The sequence below is a fragment of the Prorops nasuta genome, unplaced genomic scaffold (genome assembly GCF_024137725.1).
Source record: "Prorops nasuta isolate Cenicafe-Biocafe unplaced genomic scaffold, Cenicafe_Pnas_1.2 PNAS00024, whole genome shotgun sequence".
Lineage (NCBI taxonomy): Eukaryota > Metazoa > Arthropoda > Insecta > Hymenoptera > Bethylidae > Prorops > Prorops nasuta.
The window spans coordinates 2,752,911-2,779,155 of NW_027116821.1; the positions used below are offsets into that span (position 1 = coordinate 2,752,911).

Consider the following 26,245-nt stretch of genomic DNA (forward strand, 5'->3'; position numbering starts at 1 on the left):
TGATTAATGCTTAATCGATCGATAAATTTCTAGTTTCAAACAGGAGGCTGAAGTTATCCCACACTTTCAGCCCACAGTTACGGGCAATAGTTGAGAACCACTGCGAAACCCCTTATTTCTCTGAAAATTCAATTTTTTCGTATTTTCAGTAAATCAAGGGCTTACTTTACATATAAATCAATAAACTACATTAATTTATATTAAAAATAATAACCTTATTAATGGTTTTAATAAGTTCGCAATAGTGGTTACCGCCAACCAATAGCTTCTGTATTTTTCATAGTAGGAAATTTTTCTAATTTGTTTTAGTTGCACACTCTTGAAGCCCATTAAATTCTGAATTGAACAGTATGCATTTCGTGAGGGTTCGCGACTCCCTTAATGTCCTTTTTAACAAAGATATAAGACTAACTCCCATAACCAACGTTTTCTAACATTGTGCTGGATTTTAGAAATAGCAGGAAATTTTTTAAATTTTTTTCACCTACACAGTCTTCTAGCCCATTAAATTCTCAATAAAACAGTATGCATTTCGTGAGGGTTCACGACTCCCTTAATGCCCTTTTTTAACTGAGAAGTAGAACTTTGTATTGCATGAACTGGCGTTTTCCAACATTTGGCTGGATTTTTCAAATAGCAGGCAATTTTTTTAATTATTTTCACCTATATAGTCTCAAAGCCCATTAAATTGTGAATATAACGATATGCATTTCGAAAGGGTTCTCTAAATGCTTTTTTTAACCAAGAAGTAACCAGAATTCAGAATAGATGGATAAACTAACGTTTTCTGTCTTTGGGCTGAATTTTTTAAATAGCAGGCATTTTTTAACATTTTTTTCACATACACAGTCCCAAAGCCCATTAAATTCTAAATATAACGATATGCATTTCGAAAGGGTTCGCGACTCCCTTAATGTCCTTCTTTAACCAAGAACTAAACAGAATTCAGAATAGATGAATAAACTAACGTTTTCTGTCTTTGGGCTGGATTTTTTAAATAGCAGGCATTTTTTTAACTTGTTTTCACATACACAGTCTCAAAGCCCATTAAATTCTGAATATAATGATATGCATTTCGAAAGTGTTCGCGACTCCCTTAATGCCCTTTTTTAACCAAGAACTAAACAGAATTCAGAATAGATGAATAAACTAACGTTTTCTGTCTTTGGGCTGGATTTTTTAAATAGCAGGCATTTTTTTAACTTGTTTTCACATACACAGTCTCAAAGCCCATTAAATTCTGAATATAATGATATGCATTTCGAAAGTGTTCGCGACTCTCTTAATGCCCTTTTTTAACCAAGAACTAAACAGAATTCAGAATAGACAGAAAACGTTAGTTTATCCATCTATTCTGAATTCTGCTTACTTCGTGGTTAAAAAGAAGCATTAAGGGTGTCGCAAGCCCTTTCGAAATGCATATCGTTATATTAAGAGTTTAATGGGCTTTGAGACTGTGTATGTGAACAAAATGTTAAAAAATGCCAGCTATTTAAAAAATCCAGCCCAAAGACAGAAAACGTTAGTTTATTCATCTATTCTGAATTCTGGTTACTTCGTGGTTAAAAAAAAGCATTAAGGGAGTCGCAAGCCCTTTCGAAATGCATATCGTTATATTAAGAATTTAATGGGTTTTGAGACTGTGTATGTGAAAAAAATTAAAACAAAAAATGCCTGCTATTTAAAAAATCCAGCCCAAAGACAGAAAACGTTAGTTTATTCATCTATTCTGAATTCTGTTTAGTTCTTGGTTAAAAAAGGGCATTAAGGGAGTCGCGAACCCTCACGAAATGCATACTGTTTTGTTGAGAATTTAATGGGCTTGAAGACTGTTTAGGTGAAAAAAATTTAAAAAATGTCCTGCTATTTCTAAAATCCAGCACGATGTTAGAAATCGTTGGTTATGGGAGTTAAAGTCTTATTTCTTTGTTAAAAAGGACATTAAGGGAGTCGCGAATCCTCACGAAATGCATACTGTTCAAATCAGAATTTAATGGGCTTCAAGAGTGTACAATTAAAACAAATTAGAAAAATTTCCTACTATGAAAAATACAGAAGCTAGTGGTTGGTGGTAACCACTATTGCGAACTTATTAACACGATTAATAAGTTTATTCTTTGTAATATAAATTAATGTAGTTTATTAATTTATATGTAAAGTGAGCTCTTGATTTATTGAAAATACAAAAAAATCGAATTTTCAGAGAAATAAGGGGTTCGCAGTGGTTCTCAACTAGCGCCCGTAGCTGTGGGCTGAAAGTGTGGGCTAACTTCAGCCTCATGTTTCAAACACCTTTGCCTTTGTGGACTGCTGCAAGGGTTGTGGATCCTTGAGGCTGGCAGTTAAGAGACAAACAACAGGCGACATATATATATATATATATATATATATACATATAGAAGTAAATAAGGGAACGAAAAGTTCGGAAAGGACAACAAAATTTTTTTATTCAAGAACGCACGACTGAGCAACGATAGGAATCAAAGGTCGATTCTAATCGTTGAAAAATTTGGCTCACGCTTCGCATATTCCAGCAGTGTCAATACTTGTCTCGCATGACAATTTCAGTCCTGAGCAAACAACAAAATTATATCACAGATTCGATTATTTTTCTATTTTTTGTTTCGTCCCTCTCTTTAATTTTTTACCCTTGTTACGTATAAACAGCGGGAAATTTATTGACTTTGGCTGCTTTTTATTGCGATTAAACGAAATATTCGATGAATTTATTTCATTAATGCTCTATTGAGTAGCTAAGCGTGCCACGAGACGACCACTCTAATTAGTTCCACAGTACTAGCGAAAGTAGGTGCTAATTGAATGCAGATTGATAAGAAGACGTGCATTCAAATGGCTAAATGAGATCTAATTAAGGGACGATTGCATTTTATTCAATTAGCGATAAACAGCCATGAATCCTGATCTTAACGTACGACAAAATTAATAAATTCCTCCTTTATAGTGTTATTTACACTGAGAAAAAAATTTCGTTATACCAAATAAATTGATTTAGTTGAAAGCTAATTTATTTGGATGAATCAAATATCTTTTAAACAATAAAAAATTTCGTTGCCCGTATAATGGCGATTTGTTGGTGGAAATAAATGAATTAATAGAAGTGATTTTGTTGAAACAAGAAAATTTTTCTTATACCTATTAAACGGTTTATGGGATAAAATAAATATTTGGTATTCAGTAATAATTATTTGCTTATTCTGAAATGATATTTATTTTCATTAACTAAAATATTTAGTTATATCTACGAAATAATCATTCTTTATTACTACTTTTGTTTATTGACTGAGTAGTGTGTGTTTAGTTAACTTAATGAAATATCATCAGTTGTTTCAAAAATGTTATTTACTTAACAGAACTAATTATGCTCTTGATTTGATAATATCTACTTAATTAGCTCAATACAAGAAGGATTCTCAATTTAAAAAAATCAATTTCCTTAACAGAAGTAAATATTAATTAATCTCAAATACACTGTATATTGAAGTTAATATGTAAATGTATACGATCAAATCAGATGACTTTAATTAGATTCAATACTTCTTTATTTGAATGATTAAAATCAATATTTTTTGTAATAATTATTTATTTCAACAAATTAATCAATAATATGTTAGGAGTAGTCACTGTTTCTGATCCAAGTAAATAAATCTAAGTATAGTATAATTGTATAAGTACATAAAAAGTTGTTTTCAATCTCAAGTTATTACAATTTTAACTGTAGATTTATAGGAATTCAGAAGAGTGGAAGAAACCCTTTTTTGTGTTGCTAATGTAAACAAACGCTAAGATATCTGACTTCGAATTTTACTTATGTTTTTCTCTCGCTATGCTGCGCGGCTACCCCACTACACGGTACACCATCGCGACGGTTGGCTCCTTGGCCCACCTCTCCCCTTTTTTAAACGTTGCCATTTTGTTATATTGCCTAATACTGACAACGCTGGACGAAGCTCATCGTAGTGCCATAACGACCGTTACTTATTGCTAGCTTACTACGGATGGATGCTCCATTTTACCTGTGCCTGCTTTTGGTGCGAAACACCTGTTTTATAAGTGAATTATATCTGCTTCATTCTTTCAATAGCCAGACAGTTGATTAACAACATAAAATGAGTGATGAATTCACAAAAACTTTATTAGCTGAATGGGAAATGCAAGAATACGTCAACATTTTTGAAAGTATGTATCTACATGTTTTGAGTTTTACTTATAGCAATTACCTGCCAACTATTGTTTTCGAGAGTAGTCTGTAGGTTATTGATTGCAAGACAACGTATTTACCCATTTTGTTTTAATTACTTATTTTCTGGAAAAAAACATACAAATTGTTTTTCAACTATAGTCTTCTTGTAAGAAACTACTGCAACGTTTGTGTATTTTTATATTAATTGCAGAAAATAAAATAGACAAAGAGTCACTTGCCAATTTAACTGAAAATATGTTGAAAGAGTTGATTCCAATTGTTGGTCATCAAGCTATATTTCTTAATAAATTTAAAACACACTTTAATTTAACTACCGACGAAATAATTGGAAATACTTGTTATCAAGATGATCATACAGTAAGTCAAAGATTAATATGATTGTAGAAAGCCTAATTTAAGAGTTTACGCGTTTCAGCACTATTAAATATAAAATTAGTTGCAAAAATTCGTGCCTACAAGAATTGATAAGAAAGTACTTTTTACGTTAAATGAATATCTAATTTCCTGTAAAAAAGTTTTCCTCGGATTTGGATAAACGACCAGTTCATTTAATATTTCGCAAAAAGGTTATTTTGGAAAAACTGAAGCACGTTAAACTGTTGGATTGTACAATGAACTGACTTGACCAATAGATATACAATCTTGCAATCTAGTGTTTATATTTTTAGCAATCAGGGTCAATTCAACAATCGGAGGATTCTGAGAAAGAAAATAATTTAGAGAGACAAAATTGTTTCATTGACAGAAAAAATTTTAATATACGAACATTGGCATCTATAGAGCAATTATTAATGAAAAATGTTCGAAGTCGTGTTATTTTAGATAAATATAAAAAAAGAAAATGTTTCAAGGAAAGAGATAGAGATGTTATAACCGATGTTATCGTAACCTCGATTTTAAATATAGATATTCACAGGTATTATTTATTTTTAATAATTATTTAATTATAAAATTTACACTTATATGTATAATTTGTTTTTTTTATAGACTACAAAACGAAGATTTTGAGTTTCTAGCAAATGAAATAGTAAAAATTTTTCCTAATGAGAGTGCTGTTTGCTATTACGTTCCCCCGATCTCGAAAGCAAGCTCCAGGAACAATAGATCTACTCCTTCACGAGGAAAACTAGTAAATAAGTATAGGAACTCATTAGCGGATTTAAAAAAAAATAGATCTGGATGCACAAGATAAGAAAGAAGATATTGATGCAGGTTTAATATATTTTTGATCAGAAATACGTAATAAATTACTGTCCTAGAATAGAAATACCCTTAATTAATCATGCCACTATGAAAGTAGTTGGCAAATATGATGTACTTTCATATCTTGTAACACCATATGTTGTACACTTTTTTAGTAACAAATGAAGGAAAATGTAGCTATCAGTGGTTAAAAAGTAATGTAGCTCCATGGGACGTGGTGTTGCAACATTGGGAAGTTACTTTTTGTCTTAGAAGTAACCAATTGCAAAAGGACAAGAGTGCTACGATTGCCACGCATCTTAATAATTGGTTGCCTTTAAAGCACCCAAAGGGATTTGAATTAATAAATCGAGATTTCTTACATTTAAATCTTTCAAATGTAAACATTAATTTGGAAATTTGGATTTCCTTTTTTACAAAAATTAGAGGCCTTACTACGTTTAATAAAAAGGATGACACAGCAAAGTTTCTTGATTCACTATTAGACACAGAAAGTCTCAATGAAGGTAGTTAATGCTCTATTAAAATATAATTAATTTTTTACTATAAATATTAAGAAAGATTGCTTTTCTTTAGATGCAAAAGTAGCTTTACAGCTACATCTTTTACCGCATTTGATGCCACCAAGAAATATTATTAAACAAAGTAAACATAAGGTCTGGAAATCTTCTATTGGAAACGCTAAAGACAGTCTAATGATTCTTGTGAAGGTTCATATTCTATTTGCATGAATTATTTAATTTGGGTTATTCTAAACTGCTTAACATGTCTATTCTCTTTTGTCAGACGTCTGCTGATATCGCAGCTGCGAAAGAAAACCGAATTACCCATTTAAAAAAGTACAATGTGGCACTGCAGCCATTCGTAATCGCTGTTTGCCAAAACTACTTAAATATAACTACATCATTCGTATGCATCAACGATATATTGTATGATATGGGCTCTCTCTTAAAAAGCTTAGATGTTTGCTTCAAATCGTTTCATACTTTACACGCAGTGTATCCTCCGGAGAGTGAGCACATATGGCTAACAATTCAAAGGGGACTGTACCATTTTCAAACAAAATGGGATAAAACCATTTCGTATGTTGCAAATATTATTAGCCACCTTAACGATTATAATGCAATGGGTAATTGTAATGCTAATAGCGATAGCGATGAATTGTAAACACATTTATATATTTGTTGTGTTAATTAATCTTTGGGCGAACATATCTATTAAGTTTATTTAAATGCATTATAAAATGTTTTATATTGTTTATAAAAAACAATTCTATTAGATCTTTGGTAGATATATATCATTCAAATTCAAGTAGTTACTGGTATATTATTTAGAGCATATGTAGTCGCCCAAAGATTAATATATATATAGGTGAAATAATTCATACCTTTCAGTATTTTTAGTTTGAAAAGTTTCTCACGATACTAAATATATTAGGTTACCTTACCAATCACCGTTATTATAACGTCTGTGATATAAAGATTTCTATTAGCTTAGTAATAGGTGAAGTTAAAGCTTAATGTACCTATATTTTTAAAACATAATACTTTTAAAATGTACGCTTGTCCATTTTGCAACGTAAAACTAAACATAAAGAAAAATCTAATAAGGCACCCAAGGCTTAGACATAATTCTGCTATACATAAACAATGTGTCTGTCGATACCAATCTTGTTTTAGCCAATTTTGATAATATTTACTCATATTTGCAACACGTTTCTATAAAACACATTAATTGTTGTAAAAAGGGCGTTTCTTCCCATTGTAGTTTACTTAATATAAATTTAGACTCAGATAAGACTGTCGTACCTAATGCCAATATTTCTCCTACATTATCTAGCAGTAATATTAAAAATATTTCCGTGCAAAATTCTTCAGATAATAGTGATGTAACATTAACTGATCTCAAGAATAATCTTCAACGTTACGAAAATGGTGTTTCCAAAAATGCTGCTTTGTTCGTAACTAAATTGTATAGTCATGCAAAGATGCCAAGATCTCATGTAAACGAATTAATTAGAACAATGACCATTTTTTTTAATGAAATATGTTTAGATCCGATACAAAAATCTTGTGAAAATTACGGTATGAGCGAGAATCATGAAATTTCTGAAATGATTGAAATCACAAAAAATTCTTTTTCTAAGTTTCGGACAGAGCATTTATCAATTGCTTACCTACAAGAGTTGAAGTGTTTTATAAAGCCAACCTCTATTTATATTAATGCATCTTTAAAGCCAAGACATGTAAAAGGAAAAACACAAATTTCCGTAAAGTATACAGCATTACATAGGGTACCGTTGAAACCATTATTAACAAAGTTTCTTCAATTAAAAGGTGTATTTAACTCAATTATCAATAATATAAATAAAATTAAGGAAGCTACAATGGTAACCTCTATCTTAAATGCTGAATTGTGGATGAAATTAGAAAAAAAAAAAAAGAAAGAGATAAGCTGTTTCTACCACTTCTGTTGTACTACGACGAATTTGAGATTAACAATCCTCTAGGGTCACATGCAAATATACATAAGATTGGGGCTGTATATTGTACGATTCCGTGTATACCTGATGAGTATTATAGCATGCTTGAAAACATATTTCTTGTGCAATTACACAATTCTGTAGATCACGCACGTTTGGGAAACAAATTAATTTTCAGTGAAGTAATTAAACAGATTATTGACCTAGAAAAAAATGGTATCGACATATATATTGATAATAAACAGAAAAAAGTATATTTTCGGTTATATGCAATTACTGATGATAACCTTGGTTTGAATACCATTCTTGGTTTTTCACACAGTTTTTCATCCACACATTATTGTAGACTATGTAGATCATCTAAAAATGATTGTATGAAAATGATAGATGATAATAATACTATTTTGCGCTCATGAGAAAATTACTGTCAAAATTGTTCTGAATGTAGTTACGGTGTAAGTGAAGAATGTATCTTTAACGTTATTTCTAATTATGACGTAATTCAAAATGCGGCAGTGGATCCAATGCATGACTTACTTGAGGGTATATGCAGATATGATTTTGCAAAAATGTTTTCATAAATGTTGAGAAACTTTTTAGCATAGATACACTTAACTCTAGGTTACAATTTTATAATCGTTCTTTACCTACATCTAATTACCCGCCTTTAATTAATGAAAAAAGTTTAAAAGCAGGAAAATTGATTATATCAGCATCTGAAATGAAATTTTTGGTTTTTAATTTGGGATTATTAATTGGAGATTTAGTGCCGCATATTAATAAAATATGGATGCTGTATATACTTATCCGAGAAATTATTTCTATTGTTATGGCTCCTGTATTTAACAGAGATACGCTTACTTATCTTTCAGATTTAATTAGTAGACACCACACATTGTATATGGAATGTTTTGATGATCGTTTAAAGCCGAAATATCACATTTTGACGCATTATCCTAGAATTATGAAACAAATGGGTCCATTAAAATATATGCATGTCGTGCATTCGTTTTGAAGCAAAGCATAAAGAGTTAAAAGATTATGCGAAAGTAATTACTAATAGACAAAACCCAGCATATACTTTGGCTCTAAAACATCAACTAAAGCTTTGCGCAAGATTTATATCTGAAAAAGGTTTTTTACAACGTTTTGAAACTGGTCCCATCTCAGAATGTATATTAGGAAACTTGAAAGATTATACAAGGTTTAAGGATATTTCACCACGTGATATTAATGCATTCTTCACCACATCGTGGCTTAAAATAAATGGCACATACTATGCACCTGGTTTAGTAATAACGTTAAACAATACAAGCATTTTACCAGCTTTTGGAAAAATACAATATATTATTAGTTATAATAATGAAGATTTTTGTTTTTTAGTGTTAAAGTTACATACCGTTTCTTCTGTTAATCGTTACCAAGCATACCAAATTATTGAAGGTAGTAATTGGGATTGTGTGGATCCACAAAATCTTTCTGATTTTTCAACTTGCATAGTACATGCTATGGCAGATGGTAAAAGTTATATTCCATTTGTGTAATAAAATTTGATTACTTTCATTTATTGTTTATGCTTCTTAACATTATGTAATATTATGTAAGCTAATAATATGAAATAAAATATTCATCAAATTAAAGCTATTCTTTATTATATTGAATATTTCTTTTAACATTAACAATTTTCTATTAGTAAAAATTATCATTGCTCAACGAATTCTAGAATCATTACAAGAATTGAAAAATATTTAGATACGTGTTGATTTACAATGAATACTAAAAAGATCGATTGAATAAGAAAAGACTGTCTCCTAATCCATATTTTCTTTGCTAATTTCAAAAGTAGATATTCTTCTTTAATGTAATTTGCAAGAGCTAACAAAACATTTATTTGGCACAATTTAATCGCTACAACATTACCGCTAGATGGCGAATGATACAGACGGGTTTCTCATTAGTTACCATACAGCGCTGCAGTACTATATAACATCAAACTAGGGATAAAGAAGAAATGCGTATTCTTTTAATTATATCTGCGGCGAATTGTTATATATAAGCGTCATATCCCTCACTGTATTATATAAGTTAGTATAGGTAGGTATAATGTAATCACATGTGTGTATCTCTAAAAGTATCTATGTCTGTACCCTGTAAAGTATTGAAAGTGCGTTGATTCGCGGAATAACTTAGAAGGAGAAGCAAGTTTTCCTTTTATTCGAAGCAACAATAATTTAATTGCATTATTTAGATTTTTAATAGTAGAAACTATACATTTTACTACCTTAAATAAATGTTTCTATGAAAACAAGAGAGGGGTTTTTTTAAGAACGTAAAAAATTTATTAATATGAATTATAGGCAACTATACAAGTTATTAACGCAAATAAATTTTATTTTTACTGATATGAATATTTCTTCAAATCAAAAAAATCTTTTCTTATCTATAATAAAAATTTATTTGCCTCAGCTATATATATATTTTGGATAGCTACTTAATTGCTTACCTAAATTAAATAATTATTTTATTTATATAAAGATTTTTTTGTCTCTATTCAATATTTGTTTGCTATAAACTAAAATATCATTAGGTTAATTAAATATTTAATTACAATAAATGAACCTGACAGCAGTATTTAATAGATATATTTTTGAAAAGATAAATTTATTTATTTGACTGTATTCAATATTTTTTTGTCTCAACAAAATTTGTCAACAAAATATTTATTTCAATACAATAAATATTTAGTCACTACTCTACAAGTAAATAATTTAGTTGAGTCAAATAAAATTTATTCGTTTATACGAAATTTTTTTCTCAGTGTAGTTATATACATATATATATATATATATATAGCAGTAGTTTCTGGATAAAATACTGTGAAAAAGTTAAATTTTTGCATTTTCATTAATTAGGTTATTTTAATAATAAAAAAATAAAGCATCGATTGCAAAGAGAGGGAACGAGTGAGGTTTTTGTTTTGGATCTCTACAAGTTAAAAATATAACGAAGAATCGTGGCGAGTTTATTTGAAATCGCAGAGTAGAGTAGACTCGAGAGACTTTCTCCGAGCAAAAGCGAATCAGGAAGCGTGAGGAAGAGTCGTATAAACATTAATTAAGCGAGTATAGCAGTGTGCATCTCGGTATGTGCATGTGTACGAGTTCTGAGAGGGACCCCAAAAAATCGGTTCACTGAACTTTTGCTCTCGCCCTAAAAAAAATCACCCTACAGAATATTCGTTTTTTTAATTCTGCAGCCAATGGCGTAACGTGAATTCGAATGAAACTCGTGATGTTTGCTACTTGACAAATACATTTCGCCATTTTTCTTTGGTCATTTATACGCTAGTTTTTCATCGAATCGTTAAAGCCGTGTTTTACGATGCTTCTCTCCCCCCCCCCCCCCCCCCCCATTTCTGCCCAAGATGCTTTAATTGGATAATTGGATTTGGCAATTGATCTCCATCTCCTTAATGGCTAAACGTTTTTCATTCATTAACTGCAAGTCATTGATGAAAAGATGGCACAATAAACTATAAAATGTTTTTTTACCACTCGCATTATATCTATTCGATTGAAATTTATTGAACCACGCGTGGAAACCGATGATTTCCCGCGGTTTTTCTTCGCACGAAAAATTGGAAATTTCATAAATTGCAAATCATTGATGGAAATATGGCAAAAAAAAATACAATGTAATTGTTTACAATTCACAACATTCTTGTTCACAATTGATCTTTACATACCTACTCTACATATACATATATGTAAATCGTTGGTGTAAAATTGATAAAAAAAAACATAATTTCCATTAAATAAATTCGGTCATGGAGGAGAAAAGAAGATTGAAAGATGAGACGTAAACTGATTACTCTACCAGTGGTCTATTTGTATTGCGTTGCGCAAATGTGATTTTGCGTGGATTCGCAATTAAAGAGTTTCTGCTTTGTTTATCGCCGCGGCAATTTAACAGAAATTTCGGATTCTCCCAGTTATTAGGGCGAAATGTTTCCAGTTGCTTTTCCGCTTTCCCCGTTTCCTACAGGTAAATTAGAAACAATGAATGACCGGCGCAAACTCAAAATCGATTCCGCTTGAAAACATCACTCGAAATGAAATTGCACCGCATATACAATTATCGACTTTCGTTTACTTCTTCGTTAACTCGTCTCACTCGTCCCTGATCAATTTTCTCGTCAGTTTTTCTTCTTTGCAGGCTTTGCACACCGAAATTCTCATTTTTCTTTCCATTTCTAAGCGAAATAATATTTTTTTGAATAATTATAACAGTGTTGCCCAGTCACCCGTACCTCGGCGCTCTATTTTCGCTCTTCGATATTTACCGACGAAAGTTTACGTGAAAATTGTATATTTACTTTGCCAGAATTACGCCAATGGCTTTAATTCATGGAGTCGGACTAAAGTTAGTTATAGGAAGTCAACTGATGTCATATGCGTTGCACGCAATCCAGCTGGTCTTTCAACTACCAGCTGATATTTTATGCCACCCCCCCCCCCCATTCCCCTTCTTTCTATCCTTCGAACAAGCCCCGCCCCGAATACTACTTCATTTCACATAATGGGACCCTTTTCAAACTGCCCGGGTCTCTTGTAAACGCGATAAACAATTATATCGTACGACTGAAATGTTTAATTTTTATTTTTCCTTGTTATTATTGCATTGGATGTAGGATCTTCAAAAGCTTTAGAATTTTCAGGTATTTATTAATATGGAACGTGAATAATTAATTTGTTTTTCAATGTTAACTTTTTATTGAGCGAAACATTCAAGTTTGCGTTATTTATCAAGCCATTTATTAATATGAATTATGTATAGTCCACTAACGTATGTATCGAGGCCTCATCCTTAATTTTGCACATTTTCATAATCTTCCTTTCGCAGCCTGCTGAATACTGCATATTGATTTTAATGGGCGCAAGGTCGAAGAATTCACTTTGAATGACCAGCCAGCTTTTACACCGCTTGCTTAGCTCGCAAATATTGCTCTTCCTATCTCTCCACGAAAATTGATCATTTTCGCGCTCTTCTATATAGCTAAACTCGAACAAATTAGATTCTACCTGGAAATGAATTGAACGGATAAAAACAAGACTGAAAATAACCTTTTATTAATTCAAGTAAATAATCCAATTTCAGGTTATCCATATACAGATTTTGTACTAAAAGGGGAATATATATATATATTAGACTTATCGAATGCGACTGCAGGTGAATTTATTTATTCCAAGCATTTGCCCTCTGATGATAAGTCTAGTTACACGTGGACACAATTTTATTCGAGGTTTTATCATTCGCCACTTTGGAGATATTATATATATATATATATAAAAGTTAATAAAAATAAAAAGTTTAATAAAAAAATTTAATGAATTAATGTTACAAACATAAACAAATAAGTTTTCATAGAATTCATTGAAAAGAGGACAGGATGTCAACAAGTCTAATAGTGGAAAATTATTGATGGAACTGTAACGCTGTAACAAGTCCAGTTTATTATTCCTTTCCTTCGGTCATGCTGCAACATGTAAAGTACCTAGCACTGCCAAGATAGGAAACGAAGAATCGAGCATTGATGCAGTTCTATTTTGTAAATACATTTTTCTACAAAAAAAAATATATATATATATATATATATAGAATATCTAACAAAGCAATCTTTCCTGGAAATATAATTTTTTTATAAACAACACAAGATGCATTTGTAACGATATAATTCCACGTAAAATGAGTTTGTATTAAAAACAAAAGAAATTTCAAAGCTAAAACATTGTTTCACCCGAACGTCTATCGGTCGACGAAAAAAAAAAGGTTGCGTTTCCACAAGGGCCAATTATATTTGAAGGGAGAATTGTGGGATTTTCTACTTGGCGTGTATTATTTTCGTTACTTTCGGCTATCAAAATACAAGGCACACGGTGGGTCGTGAGTGTCGTGACGCGCACGCCTAGCATTTCTCGTTTCATGGGAGCGAAAGAAGAGACGTCGGTGAGGGGCTAGTGGGGGCAGGAGGAGAGGGGGAGGGGAGGCAGGACGAATTCTTCAAACAGGTAAATACGCGCACGAAACGTGCTGGAGCATGTCTCGACTGGCACTTTTCAGATAAAATTCCTCGCTGTAAAATTCTCTACTAGCTGTAGCAGAGTCCACGAAGGAAAGAATTTTGGTCAATACGCGACGGTCCCGTAATCGAAATATTTTCGTCTCTCTCTTCTTCTCCTTCCCGGCGATCTGCGAGGATCGATGCAAACAATTTTCGAGTTACGAGAGACGAGTTCGATTGTTCGCAGTTAACCGAGTAACTGAGAAGAGGAATAAACACATATAGGGGGGGGGGGGGGGGTATTTTTCCGAAGGAAAACAGTAAATTCTGCAAGGTTGCAAAAACGAATGAATTACGAGGCTCGATATAAAAAATAGATAGTCTTTACAGAGATTGGATAATCACAGTCAATAACGAAGGCGAGTTGAAAGGACGTTAGTCGCGTTGTTACAGGCCGGTCTAGCCGGATCCAGAGTGCTGTGACTGTGAGTTCATTTCACTTTGTAGTCATTGGGCTCTCCTGAGTCACCCGAGCCGGCCAGTCGTGTGAGCAGACAGGTCGTGCTACCTGCTTTTCTTCTCTTGTCTCCTCTCCCCCCCCCCCCCTTTCCTCTTCGATTCTCCTCTCCACCAACTATGTGCTCCATCCACGCAGCACGCATTATCATCCGCACATTCAACAAAGTTTCCTCTTTTCCTTCGCTTCTCTCTCTCTCTCTCTCTCATACACTTTTTCCTATCGCTCTTATTATCATTCTGTCTCTATTCCCCCTCTCAGTTTCACATTACTACAGGAATTTATCGTAACCCACGTAGCACGATAACGAAAGAGAAATTGCATTAAAGGCTACTAAGAGCGGGATTCCCGGAAATTGGCGCGATTATCGCATAACTCGAGCGCTCTTTATTGCACGTGAATCAACCAACGAGAATTGCCGCACCGACCGTTCACCCCCCCCCCCCCCCACCCTCCCTCCGACAGTCTCTCTTTGTCTCTCCGTTGTCGTGCCCCACAGAGACCACGTCTCGAACCTCGCCACTCTTCAGTTTTCTTCCAGCGACTTTTTGTCCAAATCGATCGTTCGCCTCTCGCTTTAATTTTGCTCAATGGCGATGAAATTTTGGATTGATTTTTTCAAAATTCACGTCTGTTAAGAAAATGATTTTCAAGGTCTCGCGTCACGAGATAACGACACCACGTTTTATCAGCTATCTTTGCACGTTAAGAAGTAACAGCATCCTTTATCGTCTCTCTTTATCACTCTATTGTTTTTTTATGAGGATTCGTATGTATTCTCAGTGGTTCTCAACTTTCTTTTAACGATTTTATGTAAAATGATATAACGTACCTTGAATGGTTGAGTTAGGAAATTCAAACGTTTTGATCAATTTCGTTGCGTCGGTAAAGGATTCTCGGGATTTGCGTCACGTTTTATCAATTATAATCGTACAGATGGATGTTAATTGTTGGTAAGGAATCGTGCTGCACTCTTCTCGTTTCTTCAATTCATCTCGTTTTTTCCGACCGCTTTATTCTCTCTCAAAGCTCAGATCCACAGACTCGTCTCAGTTTTTTATTTCTTTTTTTCCCAACGGTTGCAGTCAAATCAACCGCGTAATATTGCAAACCGTTTGAAGAATCTTAGACCCGATGAAAGAATACTCGAGCTGTTGCGTCACTTTTAATGACGTCACGTTTCATCAATTACGTGCACAAATCGATGTTAATTATCGTTAAGGAATCGCAGCACACCCTTTTCAATCTCTCCATTGTCCCTCAATTATGTTGCATCCCAGCAGCATCCACGGCCAATCTCGACAAGTTTCAGTCTTCTCAGCAGCATTTCCATCCTTCAAGTTAATTATTGTTGCCACCATTCCAACGAATCCATAGCTTCCAACTCTTCGGCGTTTCGTCGAAAACAAAACTCGCGCTTTGCATTCTCAACGACTAAAGAAAACAAAAATATTATTCTTCGTTGATTCTCATTGAATGTTGCGTGGTTAAACAGTTTTTAATACGAACATAATTTTTGAACAGTTGGAAAAGTTAAAAGTTTGTTCGTTGTTTCTATTGAGATTGAGATTTGCCGATGATCCCTGTACTAAAGCCGCGTAACAATTATATCATTCCTTATAGTTTCTGCCTAAACTTTAATTAAACAGTTTCCAATACGAATATAATTTTGAAGAATCGGAAAAGTTTATTCGTTGCGTCTATTGAGATTGAGATTTGCCGATGATCGATGCGTCAAGCTCGCCTAGCAATTATACATATATTATTCCTCGCGTGGATATTCCGATGATTGAACTTTAGTATCAAAGAGTTTTCAATATAAATATAATTTTTGAATGAGAACGATTGGAAAAGTTTGCCCGTTGCGTCTATCGGGATTGAGATTTGCCGATGACCCGTGCGTTAATAAGCTCGCGTGGCAATTATATTATTCCTCGTGGACTCTGGCTGAACTTTGGTATCAAACAATTTCCAATATAAATACAATTTTTGAAGAATCGGATTTGTTCGTCGCGTCTATCGGGGATCGAGATTCGCCGATGATCGGTGCACACGCGTTAAGCTCGAATCGCGTAGGAATTTTGAAAGACCGAGAGACTTTTCACAGGATGGCGAGGGAGATTATGACGAGCGGCAGCAAGCAAGGGGAACCGGAAAGCATTCGGACCAAGGAGGATCAATTTTTCCAAACACAACGTAACCCGTGGGAACTGAATCACCCCCCACCATCTCCCCAATCGCTTCCCTCTTCCACCGCAAACTCGAGAGCAAGAACGAACGTAGCAGACAGAGTCTACGCGGTTTGGAATTTCTTACTTCCGCTGGCTCCTCGTGTCATGTGTTCCGGTCCAATTTAGTTTTGGCCCAAGTAAATCGATCTCTTCACACCGCTTACTTCCAGCCGAACGAGTTGTAGCGCCAAAAAAATCCATGTAAAGAAAACCTCGAGTGTTTTGGACAAGACAGAATGTTTTTTCTTTTGTAGAAAAAAAAAAAAAAAAAAAAAACTCAATCGAATTTCACGAGAAAACAATAATAACAAAGCTGTCATCTCGTGTGAAAGTTTCTTAGTTTCAGTGAGAAAAAATCCAACGTGTTTCCAGGTTCGTGTTCAGCTTAATAATTGGGGTCTCTCGATTAGTTTCTTTTCAACTTTTTTTTTTTGTTATACTGTACCAAAAGATTTGTGCGAAACGAGGAGGTGCAATTGTATTTCAAAAGCAATTTGTTTGCGAACGGAAAATCATGCAGACGGAGGATGAATAGCGGTTAATTGAGATGGTAAATGCGGTATACCGTTGATTGACACATATTTATATACGAATGGTCGATAACGCACGTGTTTGTTTGTAACAATAACATTAACACTCGAACCATCGAAGGAAACGTGGTCCCTGTGAATCGCGGTTAAGAAAGTTCGATCAGATGCGAAGGACAAAAATTTAGTCCCCTCTTCTTGAATTTTCATAGCTCTTTCAGGGGCTTTTCCTAAATTGTTTCACAACTATTTTTATAATCTGGAAAATTACTTGAAAGATTAAAAAAGATGGATTTTTGTACTGGCATCTATTTTTGAACAAATTAAATTTTTATTGTTTAGAATTGTTCGTTGTTCTATACTTGGTTTAAAAATTAATTCCATAAAGGAATAATTAATTTATAATAATAAATTATTGCAAACAAGAGTAACAAAAGTTACTAGTTTCTTCTCTTTTTGCAAAATTAACTTTTTTATGATTGTTCTGATTATGGCACTTGAAAGTTATCTCAAGAAATGCTTTTAATTTTAATACGAAACGAATAAAGAGAAAGGGAGAACATTAAATGGAGCCAGAAGATAAAGGGCCATCGAAGTAAAAGGGATAACAGACGGACGGTCCATGGGGACTCGCATACTACTGATCATTCAACGCGATGAGTCACTTAACAAAGGGTTACGCAAACCTTTCACTCTTTCGTCCAATCTCTCCACAGGACTTCCATTCATTAAATATATTTCAACAAAGAAAAACATTGTTTCTCATCTATTCATCTTTTTGTCGTTTCTTATCGACGACAGATAGAACAGATATCAAAAGTAGTTAAACTCTGGAATTTTCTCCTCAAAAATAGAAAAAATTATACAGGCTGGTACTCAAAATCTATATAATTTTCTCACTGCTCGGTTAGATTTTTGTTTTTACATCTTATATGCTTCTTTTTAAGTAGGGGAGATTCTTGTACCTCTGGACAGAGTTTTTTTTCAATTTGCTATAATTCAGCGTAAAATAATTATTTGGACTATTTTATTTCTTTGTTCCATACATTGGCTATTTACCTTTGAAATTATATTACCAAAATTTAGATGTGTTCGATTTATTAAAAGATTTAATTGAATTAAATAGAATTAACAGATGTCTAAAGGTACAAATCTCGTTTGTACCTTTGGACAGCTAGTGAAAATCATTGAGAAATGCACGTAAGTCACTTATAAATGAAATTGTTATGTTTCAAATTAATATTTAATACATTTTATATTGATAATCATATTCTTTCACATATGTTTTACATGTATTGTCGAAAGTAGCGCAGGTTTCCTAAGTTAAGTAAAAATTCGCAAATTATATTGTTTTACTTGTCTGAATCACAAAGAACGACCGATTCCTTTTGTAATTGAGTATCCGTATATACAATTTTTTGTATACAAATGCATTGTCTAAATTTCTGACTGTCCCAAGGTACAAATGTAGACATGTCCGAAGGTACAAGCCAGGGCATATTAAAATATAAATAATCATAAAAATTATACTTGTTAAGATTAAAATTTGCAATAAATACCAGCTTGTAGCCAATTAAAAATACGAATAAGAAACAAATCAAAATCAAATTTATCTTACCGTATACAATAGTTATAATTAAATATATTAACTCGTAGAATTTTACTTTTCATGCGAAATCGAGCACTGTTGTAAAAAAAGACACTTTAAAGAGAGATGGTCAATAGCCAACCAAAAATATAATAGTTTTGCGGCGTTTTTTGACAATAAATTTAGGTCGACCTATAAATTTTATGTTATTCTTTAAATAATATTAGCCTGTGCAGAGGTACAAGAATCTTCCCTACACTCCAGCGTCCACCAGTAAGCTATCAAACTGGTGTACATTGGGTGCTTGATTTTTGTATGATTAAATTATATTATAATTTAACTTAACATCTTCAATTATTAAGTGCAATATAATACAATGAAAATCATGTAAAAAAATCGGAAAATATTGTTTTAATATTTCTTGGATATTCCAGTTCACAACAAAATTAACAGGTTACATGAGTTTTCGATAATGACGCAATTATTTTTTCGGCGATACATTATTATCGAAAGCTCATTTCAATTTGTATACAACTTTTTATACAATCTCTGTTATCTTATGTAAACAGAAACTACTATACAGCCTTATTTTTTACATCATTTTCTTTCCATTATTTCATCCACTACCTCATATTTTCTACATACTTTTCAACATTCCATTCAGCTTGTCAATTTTTAAGTAAATTTTTTCCAAACTTGAGGTTTATTTATATTTAACATAATGTTCGAGTATTTTTAATCTTTAAAGATTTAAAAAGAATTAAATTTAGTTAAATTTACTATTATAAAGCCATCAATAAAACAAAACAAATATTTGTATTTGTAATTCAATAGTTATTTCGCTGAATGATTAAAAATCAAATTATGGTAAACACGTTTGGAAATAAACAAAATGAAGCTGTAAAAAGATTTTATGAAAAAAATTCACATCTCCCACAGTTAACAAGATAACCATTTCTAACGTCCATGAGTCTATGCTCATCTAAATAATTCGTTTCGCGTCTGTTATTGGATTCGATGAGACATTTCCTGAAAACTTGGCGCGCTAATTAATTATCTCGTTAACTGACAAATAAGACGCACACACACTAATCGTGAACAGTCATTCAGACCGATGATTACAAAATACGGTACCTGTGCTGTAAATTTCACTATTTGTACAAAATAATCTTTTATCTGAAAATTGCGCAATAGCGGAAAAGCAGCAAAATTAATTTCTTATCAATTTTCATTATTCCACCGACCTTTATTTCCAACAATTAAAAAATTACTCAATTTTCGACAAATGATCCAACGTTCGACACTTCGTTCATTGTGAATTACTACAACTGTTTGCAAATTGTACTTGTTACAATGTAAAAGCTCTTAACTTCGTATAAAGCAGTATATGATATATATATATATATGTATATATATGTAATATAGAAAAAAAAAATTTTTCTCGAAAAATTCATCAAATAAAACTGTTCATACCTTGACATGACAAGGATTATTAGAAAAAAAGCGAAAGCTGCTGGTTTACAGAAGTTTCTGCGAGCTCTTATCACTTTATCACGACTGTTGCCAATCAATAATTAAGATTCTGCTAATCATGCAGCAAATTACAGAGATGGAAATAAAACAATAAACAAAAAATCTCCCTCCTCGCTCATTCGTTTTTTTTTTACAATTATTATTTTCAGCTGCTTCGTTTAATTGAGTTTCAAATATACGAACTGAAAAAATTTCGTAAGAACTTGGGAGAGAATAATTGAACGTACGTGTTTACCGACATTTTCCACTGCCAGCACATTGTCTTGGAAATGCACACGGCTCTCATTGTATTCTGATTTACGTAAAACGTATGTAAGAGAATTTTTAAATTTATGCCTCGAACACCAAGCGAAAAAACTTGACTTACCATATATTTGTTTATCATTTGAAAATCAATGACAGTTTTTTGCATTTTCTACAAGAAAATTGTTCAGCTTAAATTAATTCCTCTCAAGAATTATGTGATAATTGAATAACACTTGATAGATCTGGGTGACAAGTCGAATTTTGGAAAAATCATCCAATGTATTTTTTTTAGAACCCTATATTACATAGACTTAACCTTCAGTTGAAAGTAATCTTCCATTTTTGTGTTTTCCTACAAGTTTTCCATGCCAAATCCGTCTTGCGTATATTTCATATTTATGCGAAAACTAATTTTAATTTACTGAAAACATTGAAAATTAGACATGAAACTTTCATCCACTAGCTAGTGTCTTCAATTGTTTTCAGAAACCGTATAACGTGTTTAATTTCAGATTAATTTGTGCCAACTCGACTAATTTGGAACGGGTATGTTAATTTAGGAAACAAAGTTCAATGCACATTTTTAAAATTTAGCCTGTTATTAAAAAAGTTATCTAGTATTAAAGATTTCTATTGGTCGAACAATTCGGTGACTCAATTGACCAGGTATCAATAGAAATACAAACACCGACCAATAAAAAAACACCCTGAATGAAAGAAGCTTTAAGTCTTGATAATTGTTTAATTTAATTAAATAGTGCACTTCAATATTTTTTAGTAATTTTATTTTTATTAAATTTGCCATTGTTATTACGATGTTTCGAATTTATTAAACTTGGATCTGATACTCTCTATGTAGTATACGGTAGTATATATATTCGGTTAATTTTAAGAAGAAAAAAAAATAATACTAAAATAGTTACAAAAATCCCTTGATGAATAGTAAGAATCTTAATTGTTGACTATCGGACAACTGTGCGCGATAAAGTGATAAGAACTCGAAGAAACCATTGCAGAGTGGCAATAATTCACAACTGATAATACATACACATATAATATATACGAATATATAACGGGGCGCAGTGACGTTCTCCTAGCGACCAACAGTCATGCGGGTGATTTCAAAAAATTTTATCGCGATCATAGTTTCATTGTTGCAACAATGAATTATTCGCGCTCGGTATCAATCTGGAGAAAGTCCGTGTGGAATTTAATGCATATATGTATATAGTGTATGTATAGCGAATATTTCTAAAGATGCTTTCTAACGAAAAAATTTTTAGAAAAAAAAAAAAAAAAAAAGTACAATTGTTGGAGAATGGAGAATATTGAAAATATCGCAAGGTTGTCGCAATATTGCGTATAGACGATTGTGGGAAACTTACCGAGGCGTAGCTCGCCAAAGTTGCCACAGCCGATCTTTCTGCCGACCCGAAAATTCGGTCCGACCATTAAAACGTTGGAGGAAAATTGGAAACCCTGTCTGGAGGCATGAGAAGTTCTGGACTTCCATTTCTTGGTGTTCTCGGCCTCCGAGTCCTTTTTCGCAGCATCCTGATCTCGTTCCCCGCTTCTGCCAACGTCCTTGTCGCGGGTTTCCCTGCTGTCCCGTTTCTGCATCTTGAGAAAGCCTGGGGCTCTGTCGAGCACCAGACCACCCTGAGCACTTTTACACTTTGCGGAAGCACGCCGATCAAAATCGAAGCTATCACGTACGAATATCTTCTTTCTCTCTCTCTCTCTTTCTTTCTCCTGGACACTCCTAGGATCGCTCGATGAAGCTTTCCCAGGGACAGATCCCCATATCTCTCGTATACATTACCACCGCGCAAAATTCCCGATCCAAAATGATCCTAAACACACAAATCTTTTCCTCTTCCTATTCCTTATAACTTTTTCTCTTTCTTTCTAACGCACTGAAAACTCGCCACAGTCGATGTCACAGTTTCCCACTGAATGAATCAATCCCCATGTTACCCTAACCTCTCTTTCTCCGAGTCTCCCTCTTGGCTGCTACAACTGTTTTCACTAAAATATACTCGAGCAAACGTTCAATGCTGTGAATTTCCTTTCGTTCACGTACGTTGATCACGCGTGTTACCTGAATGTCCAAATGTTTTCTATCTTGCTGTGTGAGTGTGTATACCTTATCAGGTCTCTTCCAGAATATCCCAATATCTAATCCTGTATGTATAGTTTGCCCTGATAGTGCTTGTCACCGATTGCAAGGAGAGACAGTACAGTCTTAGAAAGAAGGCAGCCTGGCGATTTCATAGGAATTTCGTGTGTAGCCCGGCCGGCCGGGGATCGCTACAACAAATTTGAGCCAATCACCGCATAGTCTAACGCACCTTGTTTGATCCTTCTGAAGAATTTCCACCTTCCTTGCCTCTATCCTTAGCTTTTCCTCTTTCTCTCACGGGCTACTAGATATCCGACAAAAGCTCCTCCATTACACCGCGTGCCATCCGTTGGCAACTTCGTGCTCTCACCCTTCTCGCTTTTCTCTCTCCCTCTGTCTCTTTCTACCTTGTATATCCGTGTGTGCGCAGCTCCCCACTAATAAAACACGTAAAATACTTTCCGAGCTGTCCTTCCTGAGAGGAAACGGGAATCGAGAAGTATGAGAACGGGACCTTCTCGCCCGCAAAAAGGTCCGTGTCGATGGTGTCGATCTCCTGTTTTCTGCCCATACACACCTACACACACACACGCACCCACACAACCAACGCCTGAACAGATCGACGTCTCTTTCCGCAGCAAGTACAAGCATTCACGTCGTTTTCCCGCCAGGGCGGCTACCGTCCACCTTTCACGTCTGGATTTAGTCGAACTTTTAGGATTCCGGAACTAATTTTGCCAGTTTTAGCGCATTCACTACGTTCTGCTTCTAATGCCTAAACTTACGCTCCTACACCACAGCTTACACGTTCTTAACGCTACTTCCTCTTCCTACGCTCCTGGCTGGGCCTGGCTGGCTCTCGCGCGCGCTCCACAGTCCACTAGACTTCCATCCAGTTCCACTCCACTCGACTTCGACGGCTTATGACGTCATAACTCCTGCTGATTCAGGTGATGGCGCTTGCTACGCTGCTTATTTCTTAAGTTTTGCCACTGATGGCGCTGCTATTTGCTGTACAGTGTGCTCTAAAATTTTATATAGGGACCGTGCACATCAACCCAATGATAGAGATGTGTCAATGTGTAACTATATACGTATAAATAAATTACATTCAAAAACTGCGAAAATTGACCGATAGTTTGCGCTGATAGTATGCATATACACCAATACACATTCTCATCTCACTGTCATTGTGTTGATGTGCACGGCAGAGTTGCCAAGTGTAACTAGTACCAAAAAGCGACATATCCTATAGCGTAGTACTATTTTAGGTACTACGCTATAGTCGCTGCTGATACTACTGGTCGGCGGAAATACGTCAGAGGGTAGAGACTGTAGAGGGGCCGCAATATAGATATTTCTAATTACTAATTTCAAAATACATAATGCATGGTCCGTGAGCCAAGACAGATGTTAGGATTATTGTATCGTACATACCACAAGTTATAAAGTATTGTAAAGAAATAAAGAGTAAAGTGACAGTTTTAATCTTACTGACAGCTGATATACTGATGGTATAAGTGAATAAATACAGTGACGAAATTTGTAAACTGTACATCAAATTAATTTTTAAAAATATATAAAGGACTTAACATTTTAGATAAGTGTAACAATTAATTTTATAATATAAAATGTAAGATATATATATTTTGTGGTACTTTGTGGGATTTGATTTCAGATTACATTATAGTAATGTTTTTACTATGTCACTGTGCTCAGGATGGAGCTATGCGGATTTTCAAAATTAAAATAAAGAAATAGACTAAACATAATGTGGTTATAGTGTCATCGTTGAGATTCAGACTATGTTAGTTGAGACGGATAATAAAATAAACGAGTCAAAAACCTGGGTAAATACAATAATAAATAAAGAAGCTGACAAATTAGATATATAATATAAAATGTAAGATATTTTATAGTACTTTCTGGGATTTTATTTCAGATTAAATTATAGTAATGTGTTTACTATGTCACTACTGAGGATGGAGCTATGTGGATTGAACATTAAAATGAAAGGAATAGATTCACCATATTATGGTTACTGTGTCATCGCTGAGGATCAAACTGTGTTAATTGAGATGAATATTAAAATAAACAAGTCAACACATTGGGTAAATACGATAACAAATAAAGAAGCTGACAGATTACATTTATAATTTAAAATGTAAGATTTTATATAGTACTTTTTGGGATTTTGTTTCAGATTAAATTATAGTGAAGTGTTTACTATGTCAATGCTGAGAATGGAGCTATGTGGATTGAACATTAAAACAAAAAGAATAGATTCACCATAATGTTGTTTCTGTGTCATCGCTGATGAGGATCAAACTGTGTTAATTGAGACAGATATTAAAATAAATGAGTCAGCAATTTGGATAAATACAATAATAAATAAAGAAAATGACAGAATAGACATATAATATAAAATGTAAGATGTTTTATAGTACTTTGTGGGATTTTGTTTCAGATTAAATTATAGTAATGTGTGTTTACTGTATCACTGCTGAGGATGAAGCTATGTGGATCGAACATTAAAAAAAAAGAATAGATTCACCATAATGTGGTTACTGTGTCATCGCTGAGGATCAAACTGTGATAATTGAAATGAATATTAAAATAAAAAAGCTGACAGAGTAGATATATAATATAAAATGTAAGATATTTTACAGTACTTTGTGGGATTTTATTTAAAGATAATAAATGTAAAATAAAATTTTTTTTTCTTTTTACAATTGTATCTATATTAATTACTATATGTTGCAATCTCTTAAAATTAAGCCTCTGCTATTATTAGCAAACTAATAGTTTTACAAGGCAGTGATGCCAAAATCAAGCTTTTAGCAACAAAAATAAAGATAAGCGCTAGCCAGCAGCAGTATAGAAAATTTGAAGGGAAACGGTACAAACACAGCTATGCCTGGTCAGCATAGGTGTGATTTGGACTTCAGGCAACGTTGGCTTTAGAAGTAGAGCGACTACCGCTAACCGTGACATTTTTACGTGTCATCCGTGTGAAGTGGTGCTGCGTTTACCTAAAAACTCAAAGCAAATAAAAATATTTTTCCTAAATTGATTTGTAATTTTTATAAAAAGTCAAATGTAGCCATTAATTAATTAGATTTGGTAATAAATACAGAAAATGCGTTTTATTATAACAAATGAGTTGAGGTAAAATAAATTCAATGTTTTTATATTAATCTGTTAACAAATGCATTTTTTTATTTATTATTGAGTCCAATAAGTTAATGGTTTTTAAAAAAAAAGTTCCTTGTAATGAAAAAAAAAATGAAAATATTTTAAACTTCATCAAGACTCGAACCCGAGCCCACCGCATGACAAACGGCAACCTTACCGCCTGCGCTACAACGCTCACTTGATGTACTATAAGCAAAACAGCCTTTTAAAGACTGAATACAATTCTTTCATTAACTCGTCATAAACGATCAAGAATTGGCTGTAATAATAAATACATTTATATTCACAGCATTATTGCACTAAATTTATCATATTTTT

The 26,245-nt window shown here is 33.4% G+C and overlaps 1 protein-coding gene and 1 long non-coding RNA gene across 3 annotated transcripts in view; one reads left to right on the plus strand and one right to left on the minus strand.

The window, feature by feature from the left end:
• The window catches only part of gish (casein kinase I gish), a 68,744-nt gene extending 45,134 nt beyond the window's left edge, over positions 1-23,610 (minus strand). For both annotated transcript variants that reach the window (XM_066740942.1, XM_066740944.1), the window contains exon 1: positions 21,996-23,610. In XM_066740942.1, the coding sequence (XP_066597039.1) occupies positions 21,996-22,230 (235 nt within the window). In that variant the 5' untranslated portion in view covers positions 22,231-23,610. The remainder of the gene's footprint in view (positions 1-21,995) is intronic.
• A 621-nt stretch (positions 23,611-24,231) lies between these two features.
• Positions 24,232-25,894, plus strand: LOC136781862 (uncharacterized). Its single transcript, XR_010824002.1, has 3 exons — positions 24,232-24,582; positions 24,675-24,843; positions 24,936-25,894. It is a non-coding gene; the product is annotated as an uncharacterized lncRNA (long non-coding RNA).
• The last annotated feature ends 351 nt before the right edge of the window (positions 25,895-26,245 follow it).